Source organism: Baudoinia panamericana, assembly GCF_000338955.1.
Source record: "Baudoinia panamericana UAMH 10762 unplaced genomic scaffold BAUCOscaffold_2, whole genome shotgun sequence".
In the NCBI taxonomy this organism is placed as follows: domain Eukaryota; kingdom Fungi; phylum Ascomycota; class Dothideomycetes; order Mycosphaerellales; family Teratosphaeriaceae; genus Baudoinia; species Baudoinia panamericana.
Window position 1 is genome coordinate 46,618 of NW_006911258.1, and position 23,645 is coordinate 70,262.

General features: G+C 55.9%; 12 protein-coding genes and 1 non-coding gene across 13 annotated transcripts; 8 read left to right on the forward strand and 5 right to left on the reverse strand.

Moving 5' to 3' along the window:
* Positions 1-107: 107 nt before the first annotated feature.
* On the reverse strand, positions 108-1,683 carry BAUCODRAFT_336774 (uncharacterized protein). Its single transcript, XM_007674974.1, has one exon. The coding sequence runs from the start codon at positions 1,386-1,388 to the stop codon at positions 426-428; it is 963 nt and encodes a 320-aa protein (XP_007673164.1). The 5' UTR covers positions 1,389-1,683; the 3' UTR covers positions 108-425.
* A 229-nt stretch (positions 1,684-1,912) lies between these two features.
* BAUCODRAFT_29786 (uncharacterized protein) lies at positions 1,913-2,705 on the forward strand. Its single transcript, XM_007674683.1, has 2 exons — positions 1,913-2,414; positions 2,620-2,705. The coding sequence occupies exon 1, from the start codon at positions 1,978-1,980 to the stop codon at positions 2,248-2,250; it is 273 nt and encodes a 90-aa protein (XP_007672873.1). The 5' UTR covers positions 1,913-1,977; the 3' UTR covers positions 2,251-2,414; positions 2,620-2,705.
* BAUCODRAFT_63784 (uncharacterized protein) lies at positions 2,689-5,124 on the forward strand (the record flags this gene model as incomplete). Its single annotated transcript, XM_007674929.1, has 4 exons — positions 2,689-3,210; positions 3,275-3,853; positions 4,016-4,764; positions 4,830-5,124. The coding sequence occupies 4 exons, from the start codon at positions 2,689-2,691 to the stop codon at positions 5,122-5,124; spliced, it is 2,145 nt and encodes a 714-aa protein (XP_007673119.1).
* A 371-nt stretch (positions 5,125-5,495) lies between these two features.
* Positions 5,496-9,740, reverse strand: BAUCODRAFT_571495 (uncharacterized protein). The gene is made up of 4 exons (XM_007674975.1): positions 8,784-9,740; positions 8,553-8,594; positions 5,977-6,134; positions 5,496-5,836 (listed from the first exon to the last, which is right to left on the reverse strand). Exons 1-4 carry the CDS (start codon positions 9,438-9,440, stop codon positions 5,599-5,601), a joined length of 1,095 nt encoding a protein of 364 aa, XP_007673165.1. The 5' UTR covers positions 9,441-9,740; the 3' UTR covers positions 5,496-5,598.
* Positions 9,741-9,852: 112 nt separating this feature from the next.
* Positions 9,853-11,139, forward strand: BAUCODRAFT_64138 (uncharacterized protein; the record flags this gene model as incomplete). The annotated part of the gene is made up of 3 exons (XM_007674947.1): positions 9,853-10,095; positions 10,147-10,879; positions 10,934-11,139. The coding sequence occupies 3 exons, from the start codon at positions 9,853-9,855 to the stop codon at positions 11,137-11,139; spliced, it is 1,182 nt and encodes a 393-aa protein (XP_007673137.1).
* A 160-nt stretch (positions 11,140-11,299) lies between these two features.
* BAUCODRAFT_336754 (uncharacterized protein) lies at positions 11,300-11,671 on the forward strand. Its single transcript, XM_007674976.1, has one exon. It carries the CDS (start codon positions 11,460-11,462, stop codon positions 11,655-11,657), a length of 198 nt encoding a protein of 65 aa, XP_007673166.1. The 5' UTR covers positions 11,300-11,459; the 3' UTR covers positions 11,658-11,671.
* Positions 11,672-11,999: 328 nt separating this feature from the next.
* Positions 12,000-12,602, reverse strand: BAUCODRAFT_56010 (uncharacterized protein; the record flags this gene model as incomplete). The annotated part of the gene is made up of 1 exon (XM_007674866.1): positions 12,000-12,602. A coding segment is annotated over one exon (603 nt), but the record flags the coding sequence as incomplete, so codon positions are not given.
* Positions 12,603-13,187: 585 nt separating this feature from the next.
* Positions 13,188-13,333, forward strand: BAUCODRAFT_t5. The gene has a single exon. It is a non-coding gene; the product is annotated as a tRNA-Gly (tRNA).
* Positions 13,334-13,692: 359 nt separating this feature from the next.
* BAUCODRAFT_62570 (uncharacterized protein) lies at positions 13,693-14,615 on the forward strand (the record flags this gene model as incomplete). The annotated part of the gene is made up of 2 exons (XM_007674876.1): positions 13,693-13,813; positions 13,867-14,615. The coding sequence occupies 2 exons, from the start codon at positions 13,693-13,695 to the stop codon at positions 14,613-14,615; spliced, it is 870 nt and encodes a 289-aa protein (XP_007673066.1).
* Positions 14,616-14,725: 110 nt separating this feature from the next.
* BAUCODRAFT_119031 (uncharacterized protein) lies at positions 14,726-17,327 on the reverse strand (the record flags this gene model as incomplete). Its single annotated transcript, XM_007674977.1, has 2 exons — positions 14,726-16,135; positions 16,191-17,327. The coding sequence occupies 2 exons, from the start codon at positions 17,325-17,327 to the stop codon at positions 14,726-14,728; spliced, it is 2,547 nt and encodes an 848-aa protein (XP_007673167.1).
* Positions 17,328-17,609: 282 nt separating this feature from the next.
* BAUCODRAFT_29794 (uncharacterized protein) lies at positions 17,610-20,090 on the forward strand. The gene has a single exon (XM_007674684.1). The coding sequence runs from the start codon at positions 17,653-17,655 to the stop codon at positions 19,807-19,809; it is 2,157 nt and encodes a 718-aa protein (XP_007672874.1). The 5' UTR covers positions 17,610-17,652; the 3' UTR covers positions 19,810-20,090.
* On the forward strand, positions 20,033-21,774 carry BAUCODRAFT_337272 (uncharacterized protein). Its single transcript, XM_007674978.1, has one exon. The coding sequence runs from the start codon at positions 20,359-20,361 to the stop codon at positions 21,427-21,429; it is 1,071 nt and encodes a 356-aa protein (XP_007673168.1). The 5' UTR covers positions 20,033-20,358; the 3' UTR covers positions 21,430-21,774.
* A 426-nt stretch (positions 21,775-22,200) lies between these two features.
* BAUCODRAFT_50733 (uncharacterized protein) lies at positions 22,201-22,958 on the reverse strand (the record flags this gene model as incomplete). Its single annotated transcript, XM_007674856.1, has 3 exons — positions 22,201-22,611; positions 22,682-22,834; positions 22,890-22,958. Coding segments are annotated over 3 exons (633 nt in total), but the record flags the coding sequence as incomplete, so codon positions are not given.
* Between the last annotated feature and the right edge of the window lie 687 nt (positions 22,959-23,645).

Here is a 23,645-nt window from a genome sequence, read left to right on the forward strand (position 1 = left end):
TGAGCGGCAGAGTAAGGACTGTCAGTGAGTCAAGCTGTCTTTGGAAAGCCTTCTGTGGTCTATAGAATCGCTTAGTATGCACACAGTCGCAATTTTGGGTAGCGGGATACTTCTCATCGCTTGGGCCGGCCTTCGCGGCAACCTCGGCAGAAACTCGTCAATCACTCTGGCGCCGTTCGACGATGGTGCTTCCCGGCGATGCAAGCGCGGCGAAAATGGTGTCGTCGTCCACCATTGACCCGCCGAGCGTCCCGCCACAGGAGGTTTACGCCGTTGCAAAGCTCAATCAGTTGCCTTGCCTTGCCCTGCCCGTCATGCTGGTGCCATATAACTAAAAGACGACGCTTTGGCTTACCGTCTGTAAGTGCCAACTCCACAGAGAACGCCATCCATCAAACGGAGTCCCCTCTGCGAGAGCATGACGATCAGTCATCCTCCACACTATCCTTATAATTCCACCGCTTCATCGCCGGATCCTTCTGCATCGCCTTGCCACTCCCCGTAAACCCAACCTTGGCCTTTGGATTATCAGGAGTACGCAACATACTGTCCTTCTGCTTGACGGCACCGCCACCACCACCACCACCACCACCAAGAGCAGCCTTCTTCGGTCCGACGGCCTGGAACGCTTTCCACCCCTCCTGGTTCTTCGCCAGCTGCTTCTGCCCCTTCAACTTCTTCGGCTCGGGCGCCATCCGCGTAGGCCCGTCGCTGACTTTACTCGGCTCGCGCTTGGGCGGCATGAGGGAAGTATTGACTGCTGGCGCCGCGCTGATCACGTGGCCTACCGCAATCGTGTTGGTCGGTGCCGCAGGAGAGGCAGTCGCGGCGTTGGTATTGGTGGAAGAGACTGCTGGGGAGCCGTCAGCCTTCCGCTTCTTGCTTTCGGTCACGTGCACGGGCTTGATCTCGTGTTTGCGCTTGGTCTCGGTGTTGTTGTAGCCCTTGAAGGTGACGGTGTAGACGGGGTCGGCGGAGCTGCCGGTTTTGCTGACGACGGTGGCTTGGTACCATTGCTTGTCTTCGGACCACTTCGCCATGACGACATCTTTCACGTGGAAGCTTTGCTGCTCGTCCGGGGGCAGGGGTGGGGGCGCGTCGTGAGATTGCTCGAGGAACTTGGGGTGGCGCGTCATGTCATACTTTGGCGGCGGGGGCGGGATGTCGCTGCCAGTGGGTGGCGGTGGCGGTGGCGGTGGTGCGGTTGCCTGTTGCCTCGACTCCTCCTCGGCAATGCGCGCTTTGACGTCGACTATCTGCTCCTCCAGCAACGTCTTGGTGTCTTTCGAATCTGCGTCGTCCGGCTCGAGGGCGAGGTACTCGATGCACGTGTTGAGGTCATCTTCATACCCCGCGAGCTCCTCTCGGAGCGCCGCAAGCTTGCTCATGTTGGACTCAGCAGCCGTTCACGGCAAGTGGAGCAGGAAAGGTGTGGTTACTCAGTGGGCTATGACCGCTATGGATGCGGCGAGAATGGCGTTGTTGGGAGTGGGTGTTGACGGGTCGTTATAGCGCTTGTAGACGTATACTCAGGCTGAACAGAGCGCAGGAAGGAAGATTGCTAGCGTGGCGCGACAATGGCATCTGTCGTCTATTATGTGTGAGGGAAGGTGCAATCTGCGAGCTCGATAACATCCAACACACGTGACTCACGTCTGTTCAAGGCTTGGCATGCATGGTCACCTTAGGCACAACGTGGCCGACAGGAACTGGCTCCGGTGCTCGATTGACTAGTCGTGGACAGAAGCCTATGAACTTCGATCTCGTGCATAGCACAGCAATAGACACCATCACATATAACTCCATCTCTCTCTCGCACACACACACACAAATCATGACAGCGCTGCCTTATCGGAGCTGACAAGCACCGACCAACTCCGTGTCCGCGTTAGATGCTTCTCGAGACTGAGGTGGAGAGGCAAGTTCTAGGCGGGAAGAGTTGATTTATCAGCAGCTGCCAAGAAGGGTGCATGCAGCATGCACCTGATGCACCTGGCTCACTCGTGCAGTCGACGCTGCCCATTTCCAGTTCCTGCCATTCCCAACCTGGTACATCCCGCCCATTTGCCCGCTCCCTGCTCCAATCATCTTCCCTCCTCTACCGGCCATCTTGCTTTCTCGTGCCTTCGCCGTCGTGACTCTAGTCGCGCCAAGTCGAGCTGGACTCCGTCCTTCACGCACCACCCGCTCCGCTCTCACCGCAGGATTTCCAGGGTCTTGGGCGTGGCAGCCCTACCGTTACCGGCATAGCGCTCCTACACCATTCCGAGCCCGTCGAAGCCTCTTTGCTTTCGTCCTGCGACTGACGTGCTGTCCTTTTCCTTACACACGTCTTTGTCACTGCATTGGTGGCGCGACGAGCACCACTTCACACCTCTCCCGGCTGCTTGGATAGAGAGATTGCTGTTGGCAAGGTAAGCCCTCCCGCATGTAGCCGTCACCATCTCGGCTTGAATAGCCAGCTCTGCCGACCCCGCCGTAGTCGTTCCGGATTACGAAGAATCGCTTCAAGGCCTTTCACGTGGGCTTCGAACAACCGTCACCACACTACGCGCTCGAGTGCATTGCATCACGGCGTGCGCAATGGTATTGTATCCCACTGCTGACGAGCTGCGACAGCGCGCACAACAACCCATCAAATCCCATTCCGTGACGTCCAACAGCATCACGGGGTTCGCTCCGCAGCGCATGGCTGGTCAGCAGCAAAGGCAAGCACCACACGCGCAAGGAGGACTACCCAACGTACCATACCTCACCGACAACCAGCAGGATCTGCTCTTGGCAGCACTCAGCTCGCAAGCCAAGGACAGGCAGAACGCCGCCATCTCCCGACCTGGCAGTACCGGAGTTAACAAGCGCACTACTTCCGACTCACAACCAGGCAGTATGAGCGGTAGCGCGCTGTTCATGAGCCCGCAGGACGCGGAGCTCAACAACTTCGACGCCGACTACGAGCCAGATCTCGACTATCTGGACGGCGATAACAGTTTCGATTTCGACAACGCGGATCTTGGCGGCGAGATGATCGGCGCCCTTCCCGGTGACAGCCAGGATGACCTCAATGGCCATGGGGACTCGCATGAGAAGCGCAAGAGTCCGGACGAGAAGGACGACGATGAAGAAGGTGATTCGAAGCGACAAGAGACGCAAGATGGTGAGAAGAGCGCCAAGAAGCCGGGCAGGAAGCCGTTGACGAACGAGCCGACGACGGTATGCACGCAAACATTATCGATGGGGTGCGTTCGTATCTACACTCGCTGACGATTAGGTTTAGAAGCGGAAAGCGCAGAACCGTGCAGCCCAGCGCGCCTTCCGCGAGCGCAAGGAGAAGCATTTGAAGGATCTCGAAACGAAGGTGACTGAGCTCACCAAGACGCAAGAAGCGGACAAGCACGAGAATGGCCTGCTCAAAGCCCAAGTCGAGCGCCTTCAGTCCGAGCTGCGCGATTATCGCAAGCGACTGTCTCTGAATAACGGCCCGGGCGGTCTCCGCGGCTCTCCGCCACTCAATGCTTATACCGGACCCGTCCGCAGCAACAGCGGCGGTCCGTCATACGGAGGCGGGTTCCAGTTCGACTTTCCCAAGTTTGGTGCTCTGCCTGGCAGCCAGATCTTCGGCAATACCGAGCCAACGCAGCAGAGCAACACAACAACAACACCACCACCACCAGCGATTCCGTGTGACCCAAACACGTCCGGTGGTGTAAGCGGCTTGCCAGGTCTCATCCCAACCCAGGTGCAGCGTCAAGACAGCCAAAACAGTGCTCGCAGCATGAGCCCACGTAATGCGACCCCAACACGCAACAACTCCCAAACAAGCACGCCGCAGACGAGTGGCAATGCCTTCCCCTCGGTCGGATACAGTACCAACAGCAACATGCATGGCTTCGCCAGCACACTCCCTCAAATGGGCGGCGATAACCCGTTTGGCGATCTGTTCAGCCCTGGTCTGATCAAGAGCGCCAGTTTCGCTAGCGGCAATGGTTACTTCAACGGTAATCAACAGCAGCGGCAGTCTTCTGCCAGCAATGGCGTGAGCAACTTCGACGCCACAAACGGCGGCGAAAGCACAGCCGGCTTGAACCGCGTCTTCCAGTTCAACAGCGGCAGTAGTGCAAGCGACAGCGCCTCGCCAAGTGGTAGCAGCACCAGCCAGTGGAACGCTCAAGCCAATAGCTCCTGCGGCACATCACCGGAACCATCCCACGAGAGTCCCGGCCACAAAGCCAACAATAGTGGAGTAGAGACGTACAACGACAAGAACGACACCTCGCGCCACTCATCCAACTCCCTCCCCACATACACCTCAGAAGACCCGCACGCATCCACCAGCCTATCCAACATCAACCTCACGAACAGCAACCTCGACTTCAGCATCCCCTCAAACACCACCTTCGACCCCGTCCTCTTCAACGACTACCGCGATCCCACCCTCGACCCCACCTTCGGCGGCACCGACTTCTCCAATGGCGGCTTCTTCGACGATACTTTCAACACCACCGCGCCCTTCGATTACGGCTCCCCCAGCAACCTCTTCGGGATCTTGCAGAGCCCGCAGCAGAGCAGCGCCACGCTTGGCAGTACTGTGACTCCGAGTGTGAATAATGCGAACAATGCACCGATGTCCAGTGCCAATCTCATGGCGCAGATGGATAAGGCGAGGGATGGCGGGGATGACGATTATGGTTTGCCTGGTAGTGGGATGCAACCGCAAGCCCAGCAGCAGCAGCAGAAGACGAAGCTGATCAGTTGCAACAATATCTGGTAAGCCATCCTCCCCAATATCCGCTCACCACCCCTCTCACACATGCTAACTAATGTAACCATAGGAACCAACTGCAATCCAACCCCTCCTTCCAAAACGGCACCTTCGACCTCGACAGCCTGTGCTCCGAACTCCGCGCCAAAGCCCGCTGTTCCGAGTCCGGGGTCATGGTATCGCAAGACCACGTCGACGCGGCGCTGAAGAAGCTGGGCAAGAAGGATGAGAGTAGTGGGCGGTTCATGCCGAACATGGATGCCGGCACGGGAGGGGTGGTGGAGGCGCCGAGCCTGATGTTCGAGCAGGAGAGCTGGGATAAAGTTTTGAGGAAGCTTGGTGGGGGTGGTGGTGGGGGGCAGTAGAGGGGAGCAGGGGGGGATGGGGTGTGTGTGATGGATGGAGGAGTGTGGGTGTGGGAAGGGGATGTATGAATGATTACGGATGCATCCGACTCGTTTTTCCGGGCGTATATCGCCACGGCTGCGGGGATCACCGGCGTTCAGGTTCGAGTATGGGGAAAACCAACCGGAGGGGTTACAAGTCTGGCTATCGCAGCGTGCCGCATCTCCGATCAGATAGACGTGAGTTTAGGCAGGAACCATGAGTAAGATGTATGTCATGAAATAAACCACAAACTACACGTACACTCTCCTCCCCCTCTCCCCTCGCTTCTTCTACCCAAGCCCCCGTTCAGTCGCGAGTCCCACGATGACCATGACGATCACGCCCCACCCCTCCACTCCCCCAAAAACTCCAACCGCCGCTCCAACTCCGCCCACTCGCGATGCTTCACCAGCAACCGCTTCATGAGTAGCGCATTCCCGCCCTCAACCATCCTATCGTCCTCCGCGGACCAAACACCGGGTACGTCGTCCGGGAGTCCGCGTCCGGCTTTCTGCTCGAGGACGACGAGTTCGGCGAGCTCCGGGCGGAGACACGTCGCTTTGAGGGCGGAGATGACGGTGGATTCCGGGACGGAGTGGCGGAGGCGGAGGGTGGTTATGAAGTCGTCTAGGGAGGTGGGGGTGGTGATGGCGTGAGTCTCGTTCGAGTTGGTGGGTTGGTGCGGGTGGGCTTGTGGTGGTTGTTGGAATGGAGGTTGGGGGTGAGGTTTCGCCGCCGCGGTGGTCGGGTGGTTGGGTTGCTTTGGTAATGGTGAGGGCTGCTGCTCTGACCGAGGCGCGCTGGGCTGTTGCCGGCCTGCAGTTTGAGACTGGCGCAGAAGGCTGGCTTGTAGCTCGTGTAGGCTGTCATCTGATTCTGAGTCTGTGTCAGGTGGCAGAGGCACACCCAGATCGGGTATTTGTGTCTCGGTGTTGAGTATGTCTTGGGTTTCCAGTGCGTTGATGTTGCCGTTGACTAGCTCTTCGTCCTCAGCCTCGGAAGGCGCAGGCTCAGGGCTCAGGTATGGTGAACTCGAGAGTTCTGCGGAAGAGATCTCCACTACTTGTGCCTCTGCTTGCTTCTGAATAGTATAACCGAAGAGTGCTTCGTGCTTGTTTCGTGCGGCAGTATCGTCTCGCAGGCTAGCCTTTATAGGAGATGGCCGGTTTGGAACGGAGTCTTGCACGGCCTCCGTTGCAAGTAGGCGATCGGCGGACGACGAGTGAAAGTCGAAGCCATCGTCAGGCTCAGGTACGCCAAGATCCAGCTCCTCTTCGTCATGGCCATTGTCCTCGTTGGGCTCATCACCAAAGAAGTCATCGGGTTGTGGTACGCTGAGGTCGAGGTCAATCGATTCCTCCTCATCTTCGCCTTCGTCACACTCAGCCCCCGAAACCGCTAAATCCGCCGCCATCTCCTCCCCTTCATCTTTCTCGTCGTCGTCACCGCGGGTATCCGCCTCGTGGTCATGCTCCACCATAGCATCCCGCTCCTCTCTCGTTTGTGCGACTGCAAAATCCGACTTGATCCGTTCTTGCACGCCAAGCCTACCTCCAGTCTCCGCATTCACCGTAGCAGAGTTATCAGTTAGCTCCTCTCGCTCCAGTAGAGGACCCGGCTGCGAATGTAAGCCTGCGCCCTGCTCATCCTTCTCAAGCAGAGCATCGATTTCCGACTGCACGACTTCCCGCGCACTACGCTCACCCAAAGCATCTACCTGCGACTGCACCTCAACCACATCGCCCACATCCGCACCAGGCCTAGCAGTCAAATCTAGCGGAAGAGCCGGATACCTCGCCTCCACCTCCTGCACTTCAGGCCTTACCGCATACCCCTCGCCGAGACCGGCATTGAAACTCCGATACACGACATGCGTCTCAAACTCCTCGAACTGCACACCCTGACCTGCAGGCCTCGATAGCGCTTCCGGTAGACTCTGCTCAGCCTGCAGCCGCGGGGGAGAATGAGGCCACCGCGCATTCACAATGAAGACTTCGTCGACTTCCTGTGGCGAAGATAGAGGTATGTTGCCGAACGCGTCCGTTTCCTTACTTTGTGAGAATTTGAAGCCGGTATCGTGCGCAGGTCGCGTCTGAGCGGGATCGGGATTGTAGGAGGGAAAGGCAGGACCGACGACGTCTTCAGGGGACACGATTTCGCCTTCGTTGTCGGTATACTGTGTCAGCTCAAGCAGTGGGTCGGATCGCGACTGCATCGCGGAGACTTCCGGTTGTGCGACAAGTTGAAGAGCCTCTTCTCGCCTCTCAACCTCGCGCTCGTCCGTCTTCTCAAGCGTTGCACCACCCTCGTCCGACCTCTGCTGCCCAACAAGTCGTTCGAGATACTCCGCAAAGTCTGTTTGATCATGCATCTCCTCGTCCTCAGGCAAATCAATGGCACGCAGCGGCTTAGGCTTAAGTCCAGCTTGCTGGCTTTCCAAATTCGCCTGTGTAAGCGCGGTACCGCCGTTGTCATCAGGTCGAATGACGTCTTCGCCAGGCAGACCGTCTTCCACCTCGCCATCTTCGATCAGATGCTCTGAGATGGTTATGTCTTGATCCTCGTCGTCCTCAGACCCGTCTTCGTCTTCCGACTCATCATCGCTCAGTACCGGCTCTAGCGACTCACGCCGCAACTGCTCGTCAGCGTCGCGATTCGCCTCCGACGTAGGCGGGTTGGACCGGGTTCGTTGTGTTGTGATGACCGAGGTGACGTTGCGCTGACTATGTTGCTGCGACTCGTCTTCGTACGAATCTTCATGGATTACCACGGGCTTGTCTTGAGGCACTAGCGGTTCGTCATCAGTCACAACTGGATTTAGCGACTCGCGTCGTAACTGTTGCTCAGCGCCGCGGTTCGCTTCAGATGTAGGCAGATCGGAAGGCATTTGCGGAGCCGCCCCGGGGAACTCGAAGGCTTCCCGTACCGCCTCCTGCATAAGCTGGTCCTCGGGCGCCCGGTTCGCAACCGGAGTCGGCAAATCCGACGACCATGTGCGCAGCATTCTGCGGCCCAAAGTCGCTGTGTCTCCGTCTCGCAGCTCATCCAACACCTGATGCTGCGCTTCTTTGTTGGCTTCCGAAGTTTGCAGGACTAGATACTCGAGATCTCTATAGGTGGTAGGGGGTGCCGAGGTGGCGTCGACTTGCTGTTGCAGAGCAATGCCGACTGCGGCTTGGAGCTCTAGCGTGGATGTTGAAACTTCTCCTTGGTCCGATTCGGTAGGCTTGCGAGCAAGCATAGCTGCACTTGGCTCGCGTGCCTGCTGTTGAGTGTCTGGCATGTTGTTGAGTGAGGATGGCTCGGGCTCCGCGTCTTCCAGTACAGCATTCTCTGCTTCTGTTCTCGCGACCTCCTGTTTCCGCGGCGATGCTCTACTCGCGCCTTGCAACGGCTCGGCCTCTACAGCCATCTCCCCAATCTCTTTGGACTGCCTTGCCGCCCGCCGCTTCACCCTCTGTTCCTCGCGATAGACAGGCAGTACATTCTGCTCCCAGAAGGAGCGCCACTGTTCCGCCGAGCGGCTCGGATATGCCTCAGCCCACGCGTTCCACGCCTTGTCTTCAACATCTTCCCCAATCAGCACAATGTCTTCAGCGTTGTGCATGAGCATATCGAAGTCCAGCTGGTCCTCCACCGTTTCGATTGCTTTCGCCTTCCGCTTCTTTCCTTTCTTTGCTCGTGGCGTTTGTGCGATTGGCTCCTCATCCGGCGCAGTAGGAGGGCTAGGCGGCGGGTTCGCGGGTACGCGGACCTGCATAGCAGGCGGCGGGCGGTCCATGAGCTTCTTGATATATCGGTCCCTCCACGCCTGAAAGGTATGCCGCGAATTGACCTCCTCCAGCTGCTTGTAGATCTCATTCCCCTTCACCCTGCCACCCTGCGCTTTTGCCCGCTCCACCCACTGCCACAGGACACGATCGTCCTCTCCGGTGAAGGGAGTCTTGGTCTGCTTGCCTGGAAACCCGCTTCCCACCTCCCGCACCGCTCCCACTATCGGGCCCGCACGGTGCTGGTCCGGGTCAGGCAGTTGCGCGTTGGTGATGGCGGCGTCGATGAAGGTGTAGCTAATGCTGCCAGGCGGACAGTCCTTGCGCACATGGTCGGCGACTATGTGGTCTGCTTGCTGTTCGAGTTTCACTACGCGACCGCCGTTGGCTTGGATCTTGTCGATGTATGTGCTTCGCAATGGCAGGCGTTGGACGAGGAAGAAAGCGATGCCGGCGAAGAGGCCGCCGATCGCAGGGCCATGCCCGTTGGTCTGCGACATGACCAGAGGTGTCGTTGTCGCCATCACGCCGACTGACGTCTCGAGGTGCAATGAGGTGAGTTGCTTGACGCGTGGGAAGGCGCGTTCGATCGCCTTTGGCGGGGCAAGTGCGCCCGCTTCTGATTGGCTGCTCGCTCTTGCATGTCGAATAATCGCACGAATTTATATCTGCCACTTGTCTGAGCCTCGACATGACCTTGCCGCGTCTTGAAATACTCCTCTTGCAGGCGTACTATGACCCGGCCGTCTTGTCTGATACGGTAGTGCCAGAGAAGGCAGACCAGGCTGCTTGCCAGATTATCAAAGGTTTTCCCACAAGACCGCACCCTCTCCGTCCCGCCCATGCAGCGAAGGCCCACTTCCGACTTTACGCTGCTCGATTACATGTATGCTTCTTACTGAAGTAATATCAGATGGCCGCGTGCCTACCTGAACCATGGGCGCCCTCAAGAACATCGTAATCGCCATCTTCGTCCTCTCGCTGCTCACCTTCGTTGCGCTCTTCGGCCAGCTTCCAGCGCTGAGGAAGACCCCAATTGGCTGGCTGCAACAAGCACTCTTCGTCCACATCCCTAATGCTCTCAAGCGCGTCGATCAGAAAGTGACTGGCGGACGCATCATCGTCAAGAGTAAACGACTCGGTCACTACCTCTTCTACGAGCGGAACCCGATCGTGCTGGTAAGCCAGTCTCGTAACTCGCTCTTTCCTCTTCTGTCCTGACCCAGTCAGATCATCTTCCTCATTCTCTTAACGGGCAGCTCCGGCCTCTTCCTCTGGCACGCCATCCACCTTCTGCCAACGAGCCTTCTTCTCCCCATCCCGCTTCTGCTCGGTCTGCCATACTACTTCACCTACCTTTGCGCAACCCATACTTCCCACTACATTACCACGCTGAACCTCAACTACCGCCTCCAGGGTTACCCTTTTGATCATATCCTCTACCATCCCGGCCCGCAATGTCGGACTTGTGCCTTGCCCAAACCGGCCCGAAGCAAACACTGCTCCCTCTGCGGCCACTGCGTGGCAAAATGCGACCACCACTGTCCCTGGGTGAACAACTGTCTGGGACGAGGCAACTACCGGTATTTCCTCGCTTTGCTCCTTAGCCTGGGCCTACTACAACTTTACGGCGCGTATCTGAGCTACTACCTCCTCTACCCTTACTTCCTCGCCCATCGGAACCGGAACGTTCTGTTCAAACGCGGCTACTGGAGCGAGCTAGGTGAAGCAATGGCTTACGCCATCCACCGCGGCGGGCTACCAATTGCGGGAGTGGGTTTACTAGCCGCTTCTACTGCTGCCATGCCGCTGGCGCTGCTGGGGTATCATTGCTATCTTATCTGGGCCGGGATGACGACGAATGAGTCCCAGAAGTGGGCGGATTGGCGGGATGATATGGGGGAGGGTTGTGTGTTTAAAGCCTCACGAAAGGCTTTGAAGGCGCACAATCGCGCTCGCAGAGGTGAGGGAGAGGTTGGGCGGGTCCCTGAGGTGGGGAATCCGGCTTTGAGTTTAGGTTCGGAGGATGATGAGGATGGCGACGCGGTAGGCGCGGTGCGCTGGCCGGTGGAGAGTGATCAGGTTGTCGTAAGGACGAACGATGGCGAGCCCCCAGTTGGTCAGGAGGGGCTGTGGACGAGGGTGTGGAGTTTGGGGGACGTGGAGAATGTTTATGATCTCGGGGGTTGGGATAATCTGGTTGAGGTTTTGCGCGGTCGGTGAAGTGGTCGGAACCATATAAACGCCCTCCTCCCGGTTAAAGGCTCGGATTAGAGAGCTCCCGTCAACACCTTCAGCACTTCTCATCCGGACTGTCCTATCGAGACGATTATCATTAGCCGAGACCGAACCGTAAACGCTTCGCATCTGCGCAAATATCAGCAAGAAGATCGCATGGCCTAGTGGACTCCACTGCACTTGGCATTGTGGCAAGATGGGCTTACACTGGCCTGTTTTGGCTCCCACGCGCACGCTCTACACACCAGCGCGGTCTGCGGCTAGCCCATCCCATAGCGCGAGCTTGGTTGCAATACTCCAAGCGAATGTTACAGTTGACGCGAGGACGTTCCGATCGGCGTCTTGCACGTTGGGCAGGCTTGCTCGCTTGCTCTGGTTGCCGTCGCCGCTGCATGTTTCTGCATCGACGGGGCGCTTTGACGATGAGTGGTCTTGCGAAGCGAAGGGGTTGGAATGGCTGCGAAGGTCGTGGAGATGCTTCATTGATGACGATGGAAGTATAGTCCGTTGGACTCTGATGTTGAGACCTTTCAGCGCGAGATGGAATGACCTGGCATGGAAGGCAAGGGCAGCTGGGCACTCATGCCCTCGACGGTTGCCTGTCCGCCACGGGCGGCTCTTGTAGCATGCTTGCGCTGCGTACGCTCCCTCTTGCCACTAATGGAAGTCGTTGCGCGGACAACTGCTGCAGCTTTCCTCCCAGCATCGGTGTCATAACCGGGGCCCATCGCGGTGCCAGCCCAGACTTGCGGCGCAACGACTGGGTTATACCGCAGAGGCGGTAACTTCCCAGCAACCCTCGCCATGCCCGCCGCAACGCTGCCAGGCGCCTGGAACTCCTTCACGGCCATCAACACCATCGCTTGCAGCGTATACGCAGCGTCGTTACCGGCATTATGCAGATTAACCGCCTCGACTTCCAACGCTAGCATCAGCCGGTGCAAGCTCACGCCGTGCTTCTTCGAGCCGCCAGCGAGTAGTTGCGTGTCGACCGTTCGAATTACCTCAGCGTCCGCCGTCATATCAAAGCCGAGTTGCTTTAGGTAGGCCGTGTCGTTGCTCGCGCCATGGGCGACGAAGACGACGTTGCGAGGCTCGCTCGTTGGAGGAGTGACGGCAAAGTCCGCTAGCTGTGGCAGATGGGTTGGATGTGCGAATAGACGTTTGAGTAGTTGTTTGCCATCGTTTACTCGTATCCACGTGGTTGTGCCGAAATTGAAGGATTCCGCGCAGCCTTTGATGAAGTTCTTGTTGCGTAGATTCGCGTACTCGATGGGTCGGTAGTGGGCGTACTTCATCTTCGCGACCCATGAGTTGGAGGTGCTGCTGCTCGCGTCCACGTTGTGGAGGTCAATGTCTCTCGTGTCTAGCACTGCGACGCCGAGTTCGGTGATCTTTTGTTGGGCGTGCTCGAATGCTTCACAGTCGATGCAGACGAGGACTGGATCGGCAGGAGTAGCTTTGGTCTTTTGCGATACATCTTGCCGGAGACCGAGCATTTGCTGGACAGCTTTGATTCCCTGTGCCGCCGCAGGGTGCAATGTCGGACGCATCGTCTGCTTGTTCGTATAGTCAAAGAACGTCTGCGGGGCTTTTACCAGAGCTGAGTGTGGCGAATACTTCGTATCGAACGTTTCCAGTTCAGGTCGTGTCCATGGGTTTAGTCGAGATAAAGCGGACCGCAACTGAGTAGTAATGCGAGTGAAGGCGGACTGATGTCTCACATGGCTGCTTATTCGGGGTTGTGATTGTCCGCGACGGTTTGTGGCATGAGCCCATGCCTGCCTTGATACCAGTAGAAAACGGTTACAACCTCTATAGAGGGAAGGGACACATGGTGACATGCAGGGGCAGATACGTGCCCTCTATCTCCTCTTTGCCGAACAAGGCTGTCTTGATCTTGCTGTCAATGTGCGTCAATATAGAATGCTGAATCCATGATGTAGTATATGTTTGTTCAGGCCGGGCGCTACTCGGCTCTATCTTTGATAGTTAATATATTTAAACACGGGCACACTGTAATCATCAAGCAATCCGTTGTGGTCTAGTGGCTAGGAGTAAGCGACCCCACCACAACAACGCAACCGTCAGCATCTAACACCTTCACAGTTTGTCGCTCTCATCGGACGAAACGTCCCTAAGTGCCGACAAGGCCGGGGTTCGATTCCCCGCAACGGAACAAGTTGCAGGAGCATAGCTTCGACCAGGTTAGAGTCCTTGCGTACGAACCATCTTTTTGGTGCGTTATGAGGCCTCGAGACCACTTCTGACCAGCAGCTTGATCCTCGAAGTCGATCTGATCTGTACGGCATTTACTGGAACGTGAGTGTACTATTTTACGCCGGCGATGGAGCCATGCCTAGTTGCCGTGTCCAGCAGAATTCGTTGTGTACCTTACACGTCTTGATTTACACATACATATCCTCTTGGGATAGTATTCAACAAGCCTTGTTTGGTGGCATCCTCATCTCTTTATCTTGCGAGACACAACGTAAGATGTCCGACAGAGACTCTCTTGCTTCGAGAACGCTTCCTTTCATGACATTGTCTGATGCCTCTTCCCCTACATCGCTCACGTCTCCACCTCCACCACTACCCGCCACTCTAAGCACCGACGATAGAGCTAAAGCAAGATTTGCCGTAGAGGGTAACGTTGTTGGTATGCTCAAACGACCATCAGCCGGAACGATACTCGAGCTAACAGGACAACAGTCACAGGCGGCGCCGGCACTCTCGGTCTCTCAGCCGCACGAGCACTCCTTGAACATGGTGCCTCTGGCTGCTGTCTCTGGGATCTGGAGTCGACACTTCGCTCATCACAAAATCAACTCGCCACTCTAGCAAAAGACTTTCCGAAAGCCCGTGTCTTCGGCGTAGTGGTCGACGTGACCGATGCGGAAGCCGTCAAGGAAGGCATTGATGCCGTCGTGCAAACGGTCGGCGGCGTTGATCACCTATTCTGTTTCGCCGGCATCGTCGGGTGCGTTCACGCCATGGACATGACCGACGTTCAGTGGCGCAAGACCTTGGATGTCAACGCCACGGGCTCCTTCCTGTGTGCTCAAGCGGCAGCACGGCAAATGGCTGCGCAGAAGAAGGGCGGGTGCAGCATCACGCTGACAGCTTCCATCTCCGCTCATCGAGTCAATTACCCGCAGCCCCAGGTAGCGTACAACGTGAGCAAGGCCGCCGTTGTGGCTCTAAAGTCAAGCTTAGCGGCTGAATGGGCTGTTCATGGCATCCGCGTGAACAGTATCTCGCCAGGCTATATGGACACCATTCTTAATGCCGGCGAAGGCTCAATCAAAGAAGCGAGAGATGTCTGGGCGAGCCGAAACCCGATGGGCAGAATGGGTGCTGTGGGTGAGCTGGACGGCATGTGTGTGCTGTTAGCGAGCAGAGCCGGGAGCTATATCAATGGCGCTGATATGGTCATCGATGGCGGCGCGATCGCATTTTAATAGAGATACAAGCGGATGGCCTTCATTCGACTTAGACGAAGTCCATGGAGTTACGAAAGCCCAGCAGAGAAGTGTACACGAAAAGGACGACAATCCCACCACTTGAGCGTTCATCCGGTCCCGAACCCTTCCATACCGTACTCAATCGCCAACAGCAACTTCCTTTCCAACACCTCTGCGCTCGGGTATATGGGTAAGGTCAACGTACCAAAGCATGTTGAACTCGTCGGTAGCGCCTCCGGGTCTTCTGCGACACCAGGACGTACTATGAAGGTGATACTGCTTGCGCCGCCAACCGGAACCCGCTCGGCAGCGGTGACGAACTTGAGCAAGTGCTTCTGCGTCTCCTCCGGCCACCTGCTGGCAATGTCCCAAAACGTATCAATGTAGGTCAGATCATCGTCAAACCCTTCATGCCGTGCTGCTCTCCGCAGCTCGTCAATGTCCAGATGCGTCGAGCCTTCGACAACCGACTTCAATTCCGCTGGCGTGAACAGTGCGAGGTCTTCGCGATCGATACCGCGATAGAAACCTCGCATGAATGCCTGCCACTGTGGCCTGACGCAGCCATACGCTAACCACCAAGCATAAGTGTTTACGTAGTCGCCCAACTGATCGCGCCCAACTGGCCTGGATGGAGCGTCCGCAAACCGCCAACCAGGCCAGTCTAGGGTTTCCACACCACCATGAACCTCTCGTGCACCATCCGTAGGGCCAGAGTGGTCAACACCAACCACTTCGTCGTCATGATCGAGCCGATCACCTTGTAACCGGGTTACGTACAGACGGTAGCCATTTGCTTCCATTGGAAAGCTCCACTCCAGGCCCAGATCCGTATCTTGCTGTTGCAAGATGTAAATAAGCGAGCTGTGCTCCTGTGGCCAGCCGTCGTCGATACCGTCCTTGATGGCGTCCATTGGGTTGCTTCGTGATGCGAGGCGTATGTGATTTCGTGGAGCCAAGGGTATGTTTGAGGATTGGCCATTGATGAGGATATTGTAGAATGCGCGTGGGAAGCTGACCGGAATGGTGATGCCGTTGTAGATTGCCAGCGCCAGGAGTAGGCCAACCGTCTCGAACATGTACAAAGGCTGCAAACTCCCAGGGCGGAAGTAGCTCAACCCTGTCGCGACGTTTGTGGTGAAGATCTGCGCCGCTTCTGCGAACAGTTCTCTGCACAAGAGGTTGAAGAACTCGATTTGCACCCCTCCAAGATCTTGCCCAATATCCAAAGCGTCGACTTCGCCAAGGCGTACTCTGAGTGGCCGTTTGAGCTCACTGGCTCTACGCTGCCAAAGCTGATCGAAAGTGTCTTGCAATATATTAGTGCGACTAACCTGCAGAAGGAGGTATGGTGTTTCTTTGTGTTCGAGTTGATCACCGAGTTCACCATCGTCAACATCAGAGACGAATTGGCGACGGAGCATTACGGCTTTCACTGCCAACGAATGTGCTTTACGCATTCTCAAGTGGTTAATAGTTCTAAAATAACCCAAGCGCTCTGTGACGTCGAACACTGCCTGAGAAGTGCTGGTTAGCGGATCCAGTCACAGACAGTTTGTGCAGCTGGCTTACTGGGAACGAGAGCAGATGCTGGGCCTCAGACGCGGTGCGCGGGCGATGGAGCCAAGTCTCCGCTACGTGGACCTCGTCAAGCGCGGTTGCAAGTGTACACAACCTTACACTCTCTTCACAACAAGTTTCCAGCGAGCATCGTTGCATCCAGACCAGGGCGCCATAAGCGGTCGTGTCTCTTCTTATCAGGGAGGAGCCGTCCCAATGCGATAAGAACAACTTTTTGGTCCACATCATCAGCGTAGGCGATCGTTCCGTGTCCAACGTATGAGACAACGTCCATATCAACATGTCTAGCGTGCCACGCACATCCCGCGGGGGCTGCTCACTGTTCAAAGTCGAGTGTTCGCTCTCGTTAACATAGAGAGGATGATCAAGAAATGCAAGCTTCTCTTCAAGGTGTACTCTCATTGCTAGAGCCTTCAAAGCAGCAGCAAGGAGAGCATTTGCGGGTCCGTGGTGAAGGTAATCCAGGAAGCGGGAGATCTTGGGATCGCTAGGATTTGCGAATGCTCCCGGTACAGGAGCTCCTGGGGGCGGGTAGGCATATCCATAAGCAATACACGCATGCACCGCTCCACCGCTAGCTGTGATATCTATCGGTACATCCGCAAGACACTTCAAGATGCAAGCAGATATGCGGCGTGATGCATCCGAGGCACTACGAATGTTCGGATGGGATGTGTTCGGGTCAACATGATCAAGGAGTGGCTGAAGCGTGCTGAGATAGTGCTCGAGATCATTGTCGCCTGCGGGTATGTCAAAATGGTTGGTCCGGCTGCATGATTTTCGTACACTAGGTGTCTGTGAGATCAGCTGTGTGAAGGAGCCTGTGTCATAACGTCGCTCATTCGTCTTCGATTGCACTTCGGCATTCGTATCTAAGCGCGACCGAGTACAATACTGGCACAAATGTGTTTGCGAATGTGGTCCGCCGACCAAAGCTAGGGCAATTGCTCGAGCGGAGCGAACTGTGTACTTGCGTATGGGTTGATGAGCAGGTGTTAGATTCCGTCGTCCAGTATGACATTGGGACTCGCGACAGGAGGGACTGCCGCAGCCATCCACCAACTGCGTGACATACTGTGACAAGAGATGCTGGATGTTCGAAATGTCTCTCGAACTTGCCGTAGCCATTGTAGGAGCTCTGTTTAAACATGAGGCCAAGCATGCTGCCTGTTGAGTCTGTTCGATTTGCTACATATCGTTTCATGTATAGACTAGCGACAGGGCGACTTCGATCTGACCTACCATGTTGTGCAAATCTTAAGATGAGGGTTTTGTGCATGTCATTTAATGGTAACCGCGCCCGTGTTGGTGGCGTTCGGGTCTGGTGCGGCATTCGACGGTGGCTGGAGCAAATTGAACGCCACATCTCGAATTTGATGCCGCTTTGCAGGACGTGATTCAAAGAAGAAGTCACAACGCTGCGAAGTTCATGTAATATCAACGCGAAAGATATATGGCCCGAGTGATCAAGCGTAAGCGTGAGACTGCCGCTGACGGGCTTGTCTGGAAGGAGGTCAAGCTTCCAGATCGTTTGGAGAATTACGAAGGCTTTTTCGGCCTCGAGGAAGTGGACGATGTCGAGGTAGTTCGTGACCCGTCCAGCGGCAAGCTTTCATATGTGCCCAACGACGTGCGAAAGTCCAGCGTGCAAGATGCCCGCTCCAACGGCGATGATGAAGACGCTTGGGAAGGCTGGGACGATACGCCACATCACCTTGGAAATGGCCGCAAGACAGCGTCGAAGGCAACACCTTCTGCGAAACGCTTCAAGCCAAATGAGACCTCAACCGCCGCCTTACAAGTGCTGCCGGACGTTCTTGAAAACAGCATGATAGACGTATCTGCTTGGCGACCTCTGAAACTATCACCGGATACGCTCGCCTCCCTTGCACGGCTCGGATTTAGCAACCCTACACCAATACAGCGCGCTGCAATTCCTGAAGCCCTGGGTGGTCACGATGTTGTTGGGAAAGCATCTACAGGCTCTGGGAAAACGCTTGCTTTCGGAATTCCGATACTAGAGCGCTTCCTGGAACTGCGCTCGAAGAGGAACAATGTGCCATCGAAGGGCAGACACCCTCTTGCACTGCTGCTCTCTCCCACACGAGAGCTTGCCCACCAATTGGACAAACATCTCCGGGCGCTTTGCTCGAGCGACTACTTTGACGGACCATCGATCGCCACTGTAACCGGAGGTCTGTCGATTCTTAAACAACAACGGCTACTGAAGACTGCCGACATTGTTATTGGTACGCCTGGTCGTTTATGGGAGGTTATGAGCTCTGGCCAGGGCACCTTGGATGCACTCAGTCGCATACAGTTTCTCATCGTGGATGAGGCCGATCGTTTGCTCAGTGAGGGCCACTATAAGGAGGTCGAGGAGATTCTGGATGCTCTATATAGGCGGCACGACTCAGAAGACGACGAGGCGGCTGTGCAAGCGGATGCTGGCGACTCTCGTCCGGCTCGGCAGACTCTTGTCTTTTCCGCGACGTTCGATCGTGGGCTGCAGAAAAAGTTGGGAGGCAAAGGTCAAAGTACCGGCAACCTCCTTGGCAACAAGGAGTCCCTAGCCTACCTACTCGCGAAACTAAAGTTTCGGGAGGACAAGCCGAAGTTCATTGACGTCGATCCACTCAAGCAGCTGGCTACTGGCTTGAAAGAAGGGCTCGTCTCCTGCAGCGGCACGGAGAAAGATCTCTATCTGTACGCGCTACTTCTACTACACCCAAATGCGCGCACACTTGTGTTCACCAATTCGATCGACGCAGTTCGGCGCATCACACCGTTTCTGCAGAATCTGAACATTCAGGCCCTGGGTCTGCATTCAGGCATGCCGCAAAAGGCACGCTTGCGGTCCGTAGAACGGTTTACCCAAAGTTCGAACAGCCACAAGCCTTCCGCGTCCGTGCTGGTTGCCACCGACGTTGCTGCCCGAGGACTCGACATTCCCAACGTACAACTTGTTGTTCATTATCATCTTCCTCGAGCTGCAGATGGATACGTTCACCGGTCTGGGCGCACTGCTCGCGCCGGCCAACCTGGGTCGAGCATCATCATCTGCGGCCCCGAGGAGGTTGCTGGTGTTCGCCGATTGATCGCTAAAGTGCACGCCCAATCAGCCGCAGCAACCGGTCAAAGTGGTATGGAGGTGGCAAAGCAAGGTTACTTCATACGGACCCTTGACATTGACCGGCGGGTGGTGTCACGTCTTAAACCTCGAGCCGCCCTTGCAAAGAAGTTGGCTGATGCGGTCCTCGCGAAGGAGAAAGAACACCGTGCTGACGACTTCTTTAAAGCCGCTGCGGACGAGTTGGGGGTTGAGTACGATAGCGAGGAAATGGAGAAGCAGGGCAGTGGTCGGAGGGGGAGAGGCAGCGGCCGCAAAGCCAAGGAGCGCAAGCTTCGTGAGCTGTCAAAATCTGAGGTTGGCGCAACGAGGAGTGAACTGAAGGGGCTCCTAAGCCAGAGAGTCAACATTGGTGTCAGTGAGCGATACTTAACCTCTGGCGGCATCGATGTGAACGCTTTGCTACAGGAGCAGGATGCTGGTGGAAGAGGCGCGGATTTTCTGGGAGCTGTGACGGGCCTAGGGCTGGACGATGCCTGATCTTGCGGAAGCCTCTGACCGTATGTGCGGTGAGGACCGGCCCCCTTCTTCCATTCGGCGCTCTATTGCGATATCGTCGAAGAAGCCTGGACAATATGTCTCGGCAACCCCAAATCGTGCAATTTGCGGAGTGTAGATAGCGCCGGTCTTCTTACCGCAACCAAAAATACGAGCGCTTACTAAGAGCTACCTAACGCTAGGGCCGAAATACCGGCAGGTGAGACTGTGCCTAAAGCAAATGCAGAAGCGACCATGCCGAGAACAGGTACCAGTACCCCGGGTCCACGTTTTCTCCGTTTCAAGTAGCTCGCTAGAAGCTCTTCCTTTCGTACGCAACAACGGCGAACAACCACTTGGCTCACTGTTGCGTGGAACGGCTGATCGAACTGACAACTCTCACACGACAAGCTGAGTAAGTGGTGAAGGGTATCTCCGCTATAGTATTCCCAGAAACTGTCTTCTACCATATTCCATGAAAGAACTTCCTAAGCCGCTTGGCTCTACAGCAAGTGACCTTTGCAGCCATCGTGGACCTGGTTGTTGGCTATCATGTCTCTCACAATGACAGAAATCAGCTTCCCTTTCATTGTCTCAAACGGGCCAAAGGTGCCTAAGGAGGCTAGGACGACCATACGAAAGCAAGCCATGAAAGACGTGGGCATCGCTCGAAAGAAAAGAGGAAGCTATGGTCGAGTCAATATGCGCCAGTTGCCGGTGTACGAAAATGCGGAAGCTTCCACCGCCCAAATCAGGGCAGCAGTCTTAATGCCAAGCAGTGAATCGCCAACGGTTGACAGCAGCCAGGCCAGATCAAGGGCTCGGAAATCTGCCCTATCAGGCTCGACCCATGCGCGCACTGCGTCAACTAAACCCTCAAGAACACTGGTACTTAATGAATGTGACGAGCAAAGTGTGTCGCCCTACCTGGCTGACAAAGATGTGGCGTGCGATGTTGTCCTGCGTTCCATGGCGCCTTATCCAAATTACGAGCGTGCCTGCGCAAAATTCGGGCTGGAGCTCACAAGCTTGGCGATACTGACCAATTTCAACGTGGGCAAGAGCACAATCGCTATGCTCTCTTCCGACCCTAGCCGCTTAGCGTCTCTTCTCGGCCACAAGAAGTGCTCATATCTGGACTACGTTCCTGCGTATTATGGCTCGAGCGAGTGTCTTACGGCTGCCACAGACTGTTTGCTTGCCAGGGTACACACGTTTCTGGCACCGAAAGAAGAGTGCCAAGCGGTGTGCAATTGGCTGTATGGCAAGGCACTTCGCAGTCTGCAGGATGCCCTTAACTCCGATTCCTTGGCTGTAAGTGCCGATGTACTATGCGCCACACAGCTGCTGAGTCTCCACGAGGTCGGTCTTTCGATCCTTCTTCTTATTGCAGATACTGATCTGCAGCCCAGCTTCTTGACCCCTCGAGAGATACTGCCTGGTCTCACCATGTACAAGGATCTGCGCGACTCGTGCGTCACAGGTCAGTCGCACGCTTCAAGACGGAGTTTGAGCAAGCCCTGTTCAAAGCGCATGTTGGCGGAGTCGTGTCGGAATGTCTGCTCAACAACACACATTGCTATCTCGAACAGCCCGAATGGTTGGAACTCTATCTGTCGTTAAGCACCGAGACAAAATTCTTGACGCAGTGCAGCACACTTACCGTGAAGTTGCGCCTTGCCATGATTGCGCTTCCGGGCTTGTGGCACGACATTGGCGAAGCTGTCAACAGTGACGGCTTCCTCTTCCCACCACTATACACCTTGGAAAGTCGCTGCCGAAAGTTGCACGCAGACCTACTTCACTGGCTCGAGCAATACAAAGCCCACTGTGTCCGGCTGTCACTTGCCCAACTGCCGCAGTCGGAGTTGGCCTGGCGTAGGGAGCTCTTCGGCTCCGCGATGGAGTGCCTTGCCATTGTCAAACGGCTCTTAGCGACTGTCTGCGAAGCCGAGCGGCAGCCGTTGGAAGTGGAGACGCAAGCCCTAGCCCGTTTGATCCTTGACCTGCAGAAGCAACCTTCTCCGAGGCACTCGTGGCTGTTCAGTTCACACGAAGTCGGGGTCGCTTATACAGTGCTTCTTACCAAAGAGCAGTGGGAGGAAGACACCAGTGAGCCAGGGTCGCGACTGCAGCTATTGAGGCGTACAAGATATAACGCGTGGAGCAACACGCTGCGAGCGTGATTCTACTCCTTTGCGAGCTCTATCACTTATGTTATCCGTCAATGATCGCCTGGGACCGAACGACTCTACCAGCTCGCTACTGCGGCAGCGGTACTGCGACCTTCATCGGTTAGTTGTGAACCATGGCCTAGACTCGTGATCTTCTCGCGTGGCGATTGTCTGCAGGTGTGTAGATGCTCAAAGGGGCCGAGTTGCTTCCACCCATTGTCTCGAAGAATCGTTTTAGACCCGAAACTTTGTCCTTCTTCGGGCCCTCCAAGCATGTTTCACAGCCTCTCCGGCTTTCGCCAAGCTTCATCTTGCGCGAGAATCTCCATATTAAGACGCCGACTCCGCCAACGGCGTCCTTCTGCCGCGCCCGGATTTCCTGAGCCTTTCGCTCGAGCCACACGCGCAACCCCTCGCGTAGATGCTCTCTCTCAACACGCCTTCTACGTTCAACCAGACCACCTGCTACGCCTTGGCCCCAAATAACCTCACCGGAGCGTCGATCGTACTTGCAACATTCTTTTGGCAGGATGTTGGCCGAGATTAGTGTTGATAGCTTTGGACGTCGTGCCAGTGAGCGACTCAAGCGTATGCATACTAGGGACCAGTGTAGTCGCCTTGCAGCGACATGCTGTTTAGGTAGATGTATAGTTAGTATGTCCTGGGGGACCCACCTGACACATACTTCGCGCGAAACGTACTGTTCTATTGAGATATATCGTTGAGTTCGGAGGCTGCAGACTGTGCAGAGGCGGCCTCCTTACCAATAAGTAGTTGACCCTTGCTTGTGAGTACCGCAACCGGATGCGATGGAGCAGTGGGTCGAACGACAGCCATCTCAACCGGCGCGATGTCTGCGGGAAGTCAAAGACTACTCGCGAAGCAGGCTATTCGGATCGTGCTGCTTACCCGAGAGGTAACGAGTAGATCAGGTATGTCAAAAAAATAAAGCAGCCTCAATAGCAGCTCGTCTGGCAGGCATAGCAGCGAGTGAGGTGTATCTGGAGTGGCATTTTGCCGCGAGTACGGGCCAATGATATCCATCTTGATGCCAGCAGTGTTTACCTATGTTATGAGCTGAGCTCTTCTGAATTCATGGGCATAGATGGGTAGCATTGCAGGATGAGGTTAGCAAGCGTAGCATTGGTGGTGTTCATGTTCGTGACGATGGGGAGCGCTGTCGTGATGCTTGGCATGATGGCTCGTGCCCAATTCCATGTCTCACATTGCCGCTGCAACAACACCTCAGTAACTTAGTGCGTGTTTGAAAGGTCAGACACCAGAACATCGCAATACTGCTGTGGCCGACTGTTTCCAATGCTAGGCGCCGACGCGGCGACGATTAACGCAAGGCCGTTTCGAGGGTTTATCTCATTGTGCAGAATTTGAGCACCGTGCAGACAACGAGCCGATTCAACAGCCTTCCCATTCTCCGACAACCTGACCCAATCGAAAGGGCTAGGGGATGTCCTATCCTTAAAAATCTGGAGAGATATTCTCAGAGGCGCCGGAACCAATTTGACAAAAGGTCACGTCCATCCATTTGTGCTGCCGAAATTGACTTGCCGCTCAAAGCAGGCAGCATTGTCTTGCAATTCCCGGCGTTGTAATGGCGTTGTGGGCATATGGGAGACTGCCAGCAAAGCAGTGCGGGACCTCCCAGTG

Coding starts and splice junctions, on each gene's coding strand:
- BAUCODRAFT_336774 (XM_007674974.1), bottom strand. CDS start 1,388: ATGAGCAAGCTTGCGGCGCTCCGAGAGGAGCTCGCGGGGTATGAAGAT.
- BAUCODRAFT_29786 (XM_007674683.1), top strand. CDS start 1,978: ATGCACCTGATGCACCTGGCTCACTCGTGCAGTCGACGCTGCCCATTT.
- BAUCODRAFT_571495 (XM_007674975.1), bottom strand. CDS start 9,440: ATGGCGACAACGACACCTCTGGTCATGTCGCAGACCAACGGGCATGGC. Junction 6,135..8,552: donor AAGAGATTGGGGAGATGGCT/GTAGAGGCCGAG, acceptor TCCGAGGCTGAG/GACGAAGAGCTAGTCAACGG. Junction 5,837..5,976: donor CAAGCCAGCCTTCTGCGCCA/GTCTCAAACTGC, acceptor AACCACCACAAG/CCCACCCGCACCAACCCACC.
- BAUCODRAFT_336754 (XM_007674976.1), top strand. CDS start 11,460: ATGTTACAGTTGACGCGAGGACGTTCCGATCGGCGTCTTGCACGTTGG.
- BAUCODRAFT_29794 (XM_007674684.1), top strand. CDS start 17,653: ATGGCCCGAGTGATCAAGCGTAAGCGTGAGACTGCCGCTGACGGGCTT.
- BAUCODRAFT_337272 (XM_007674978.1), top strand. CDS start 20,359: ATGTCTCTCACAATGACAGAAATCAGCTTCCCTTTCATTGTCTCAAAC.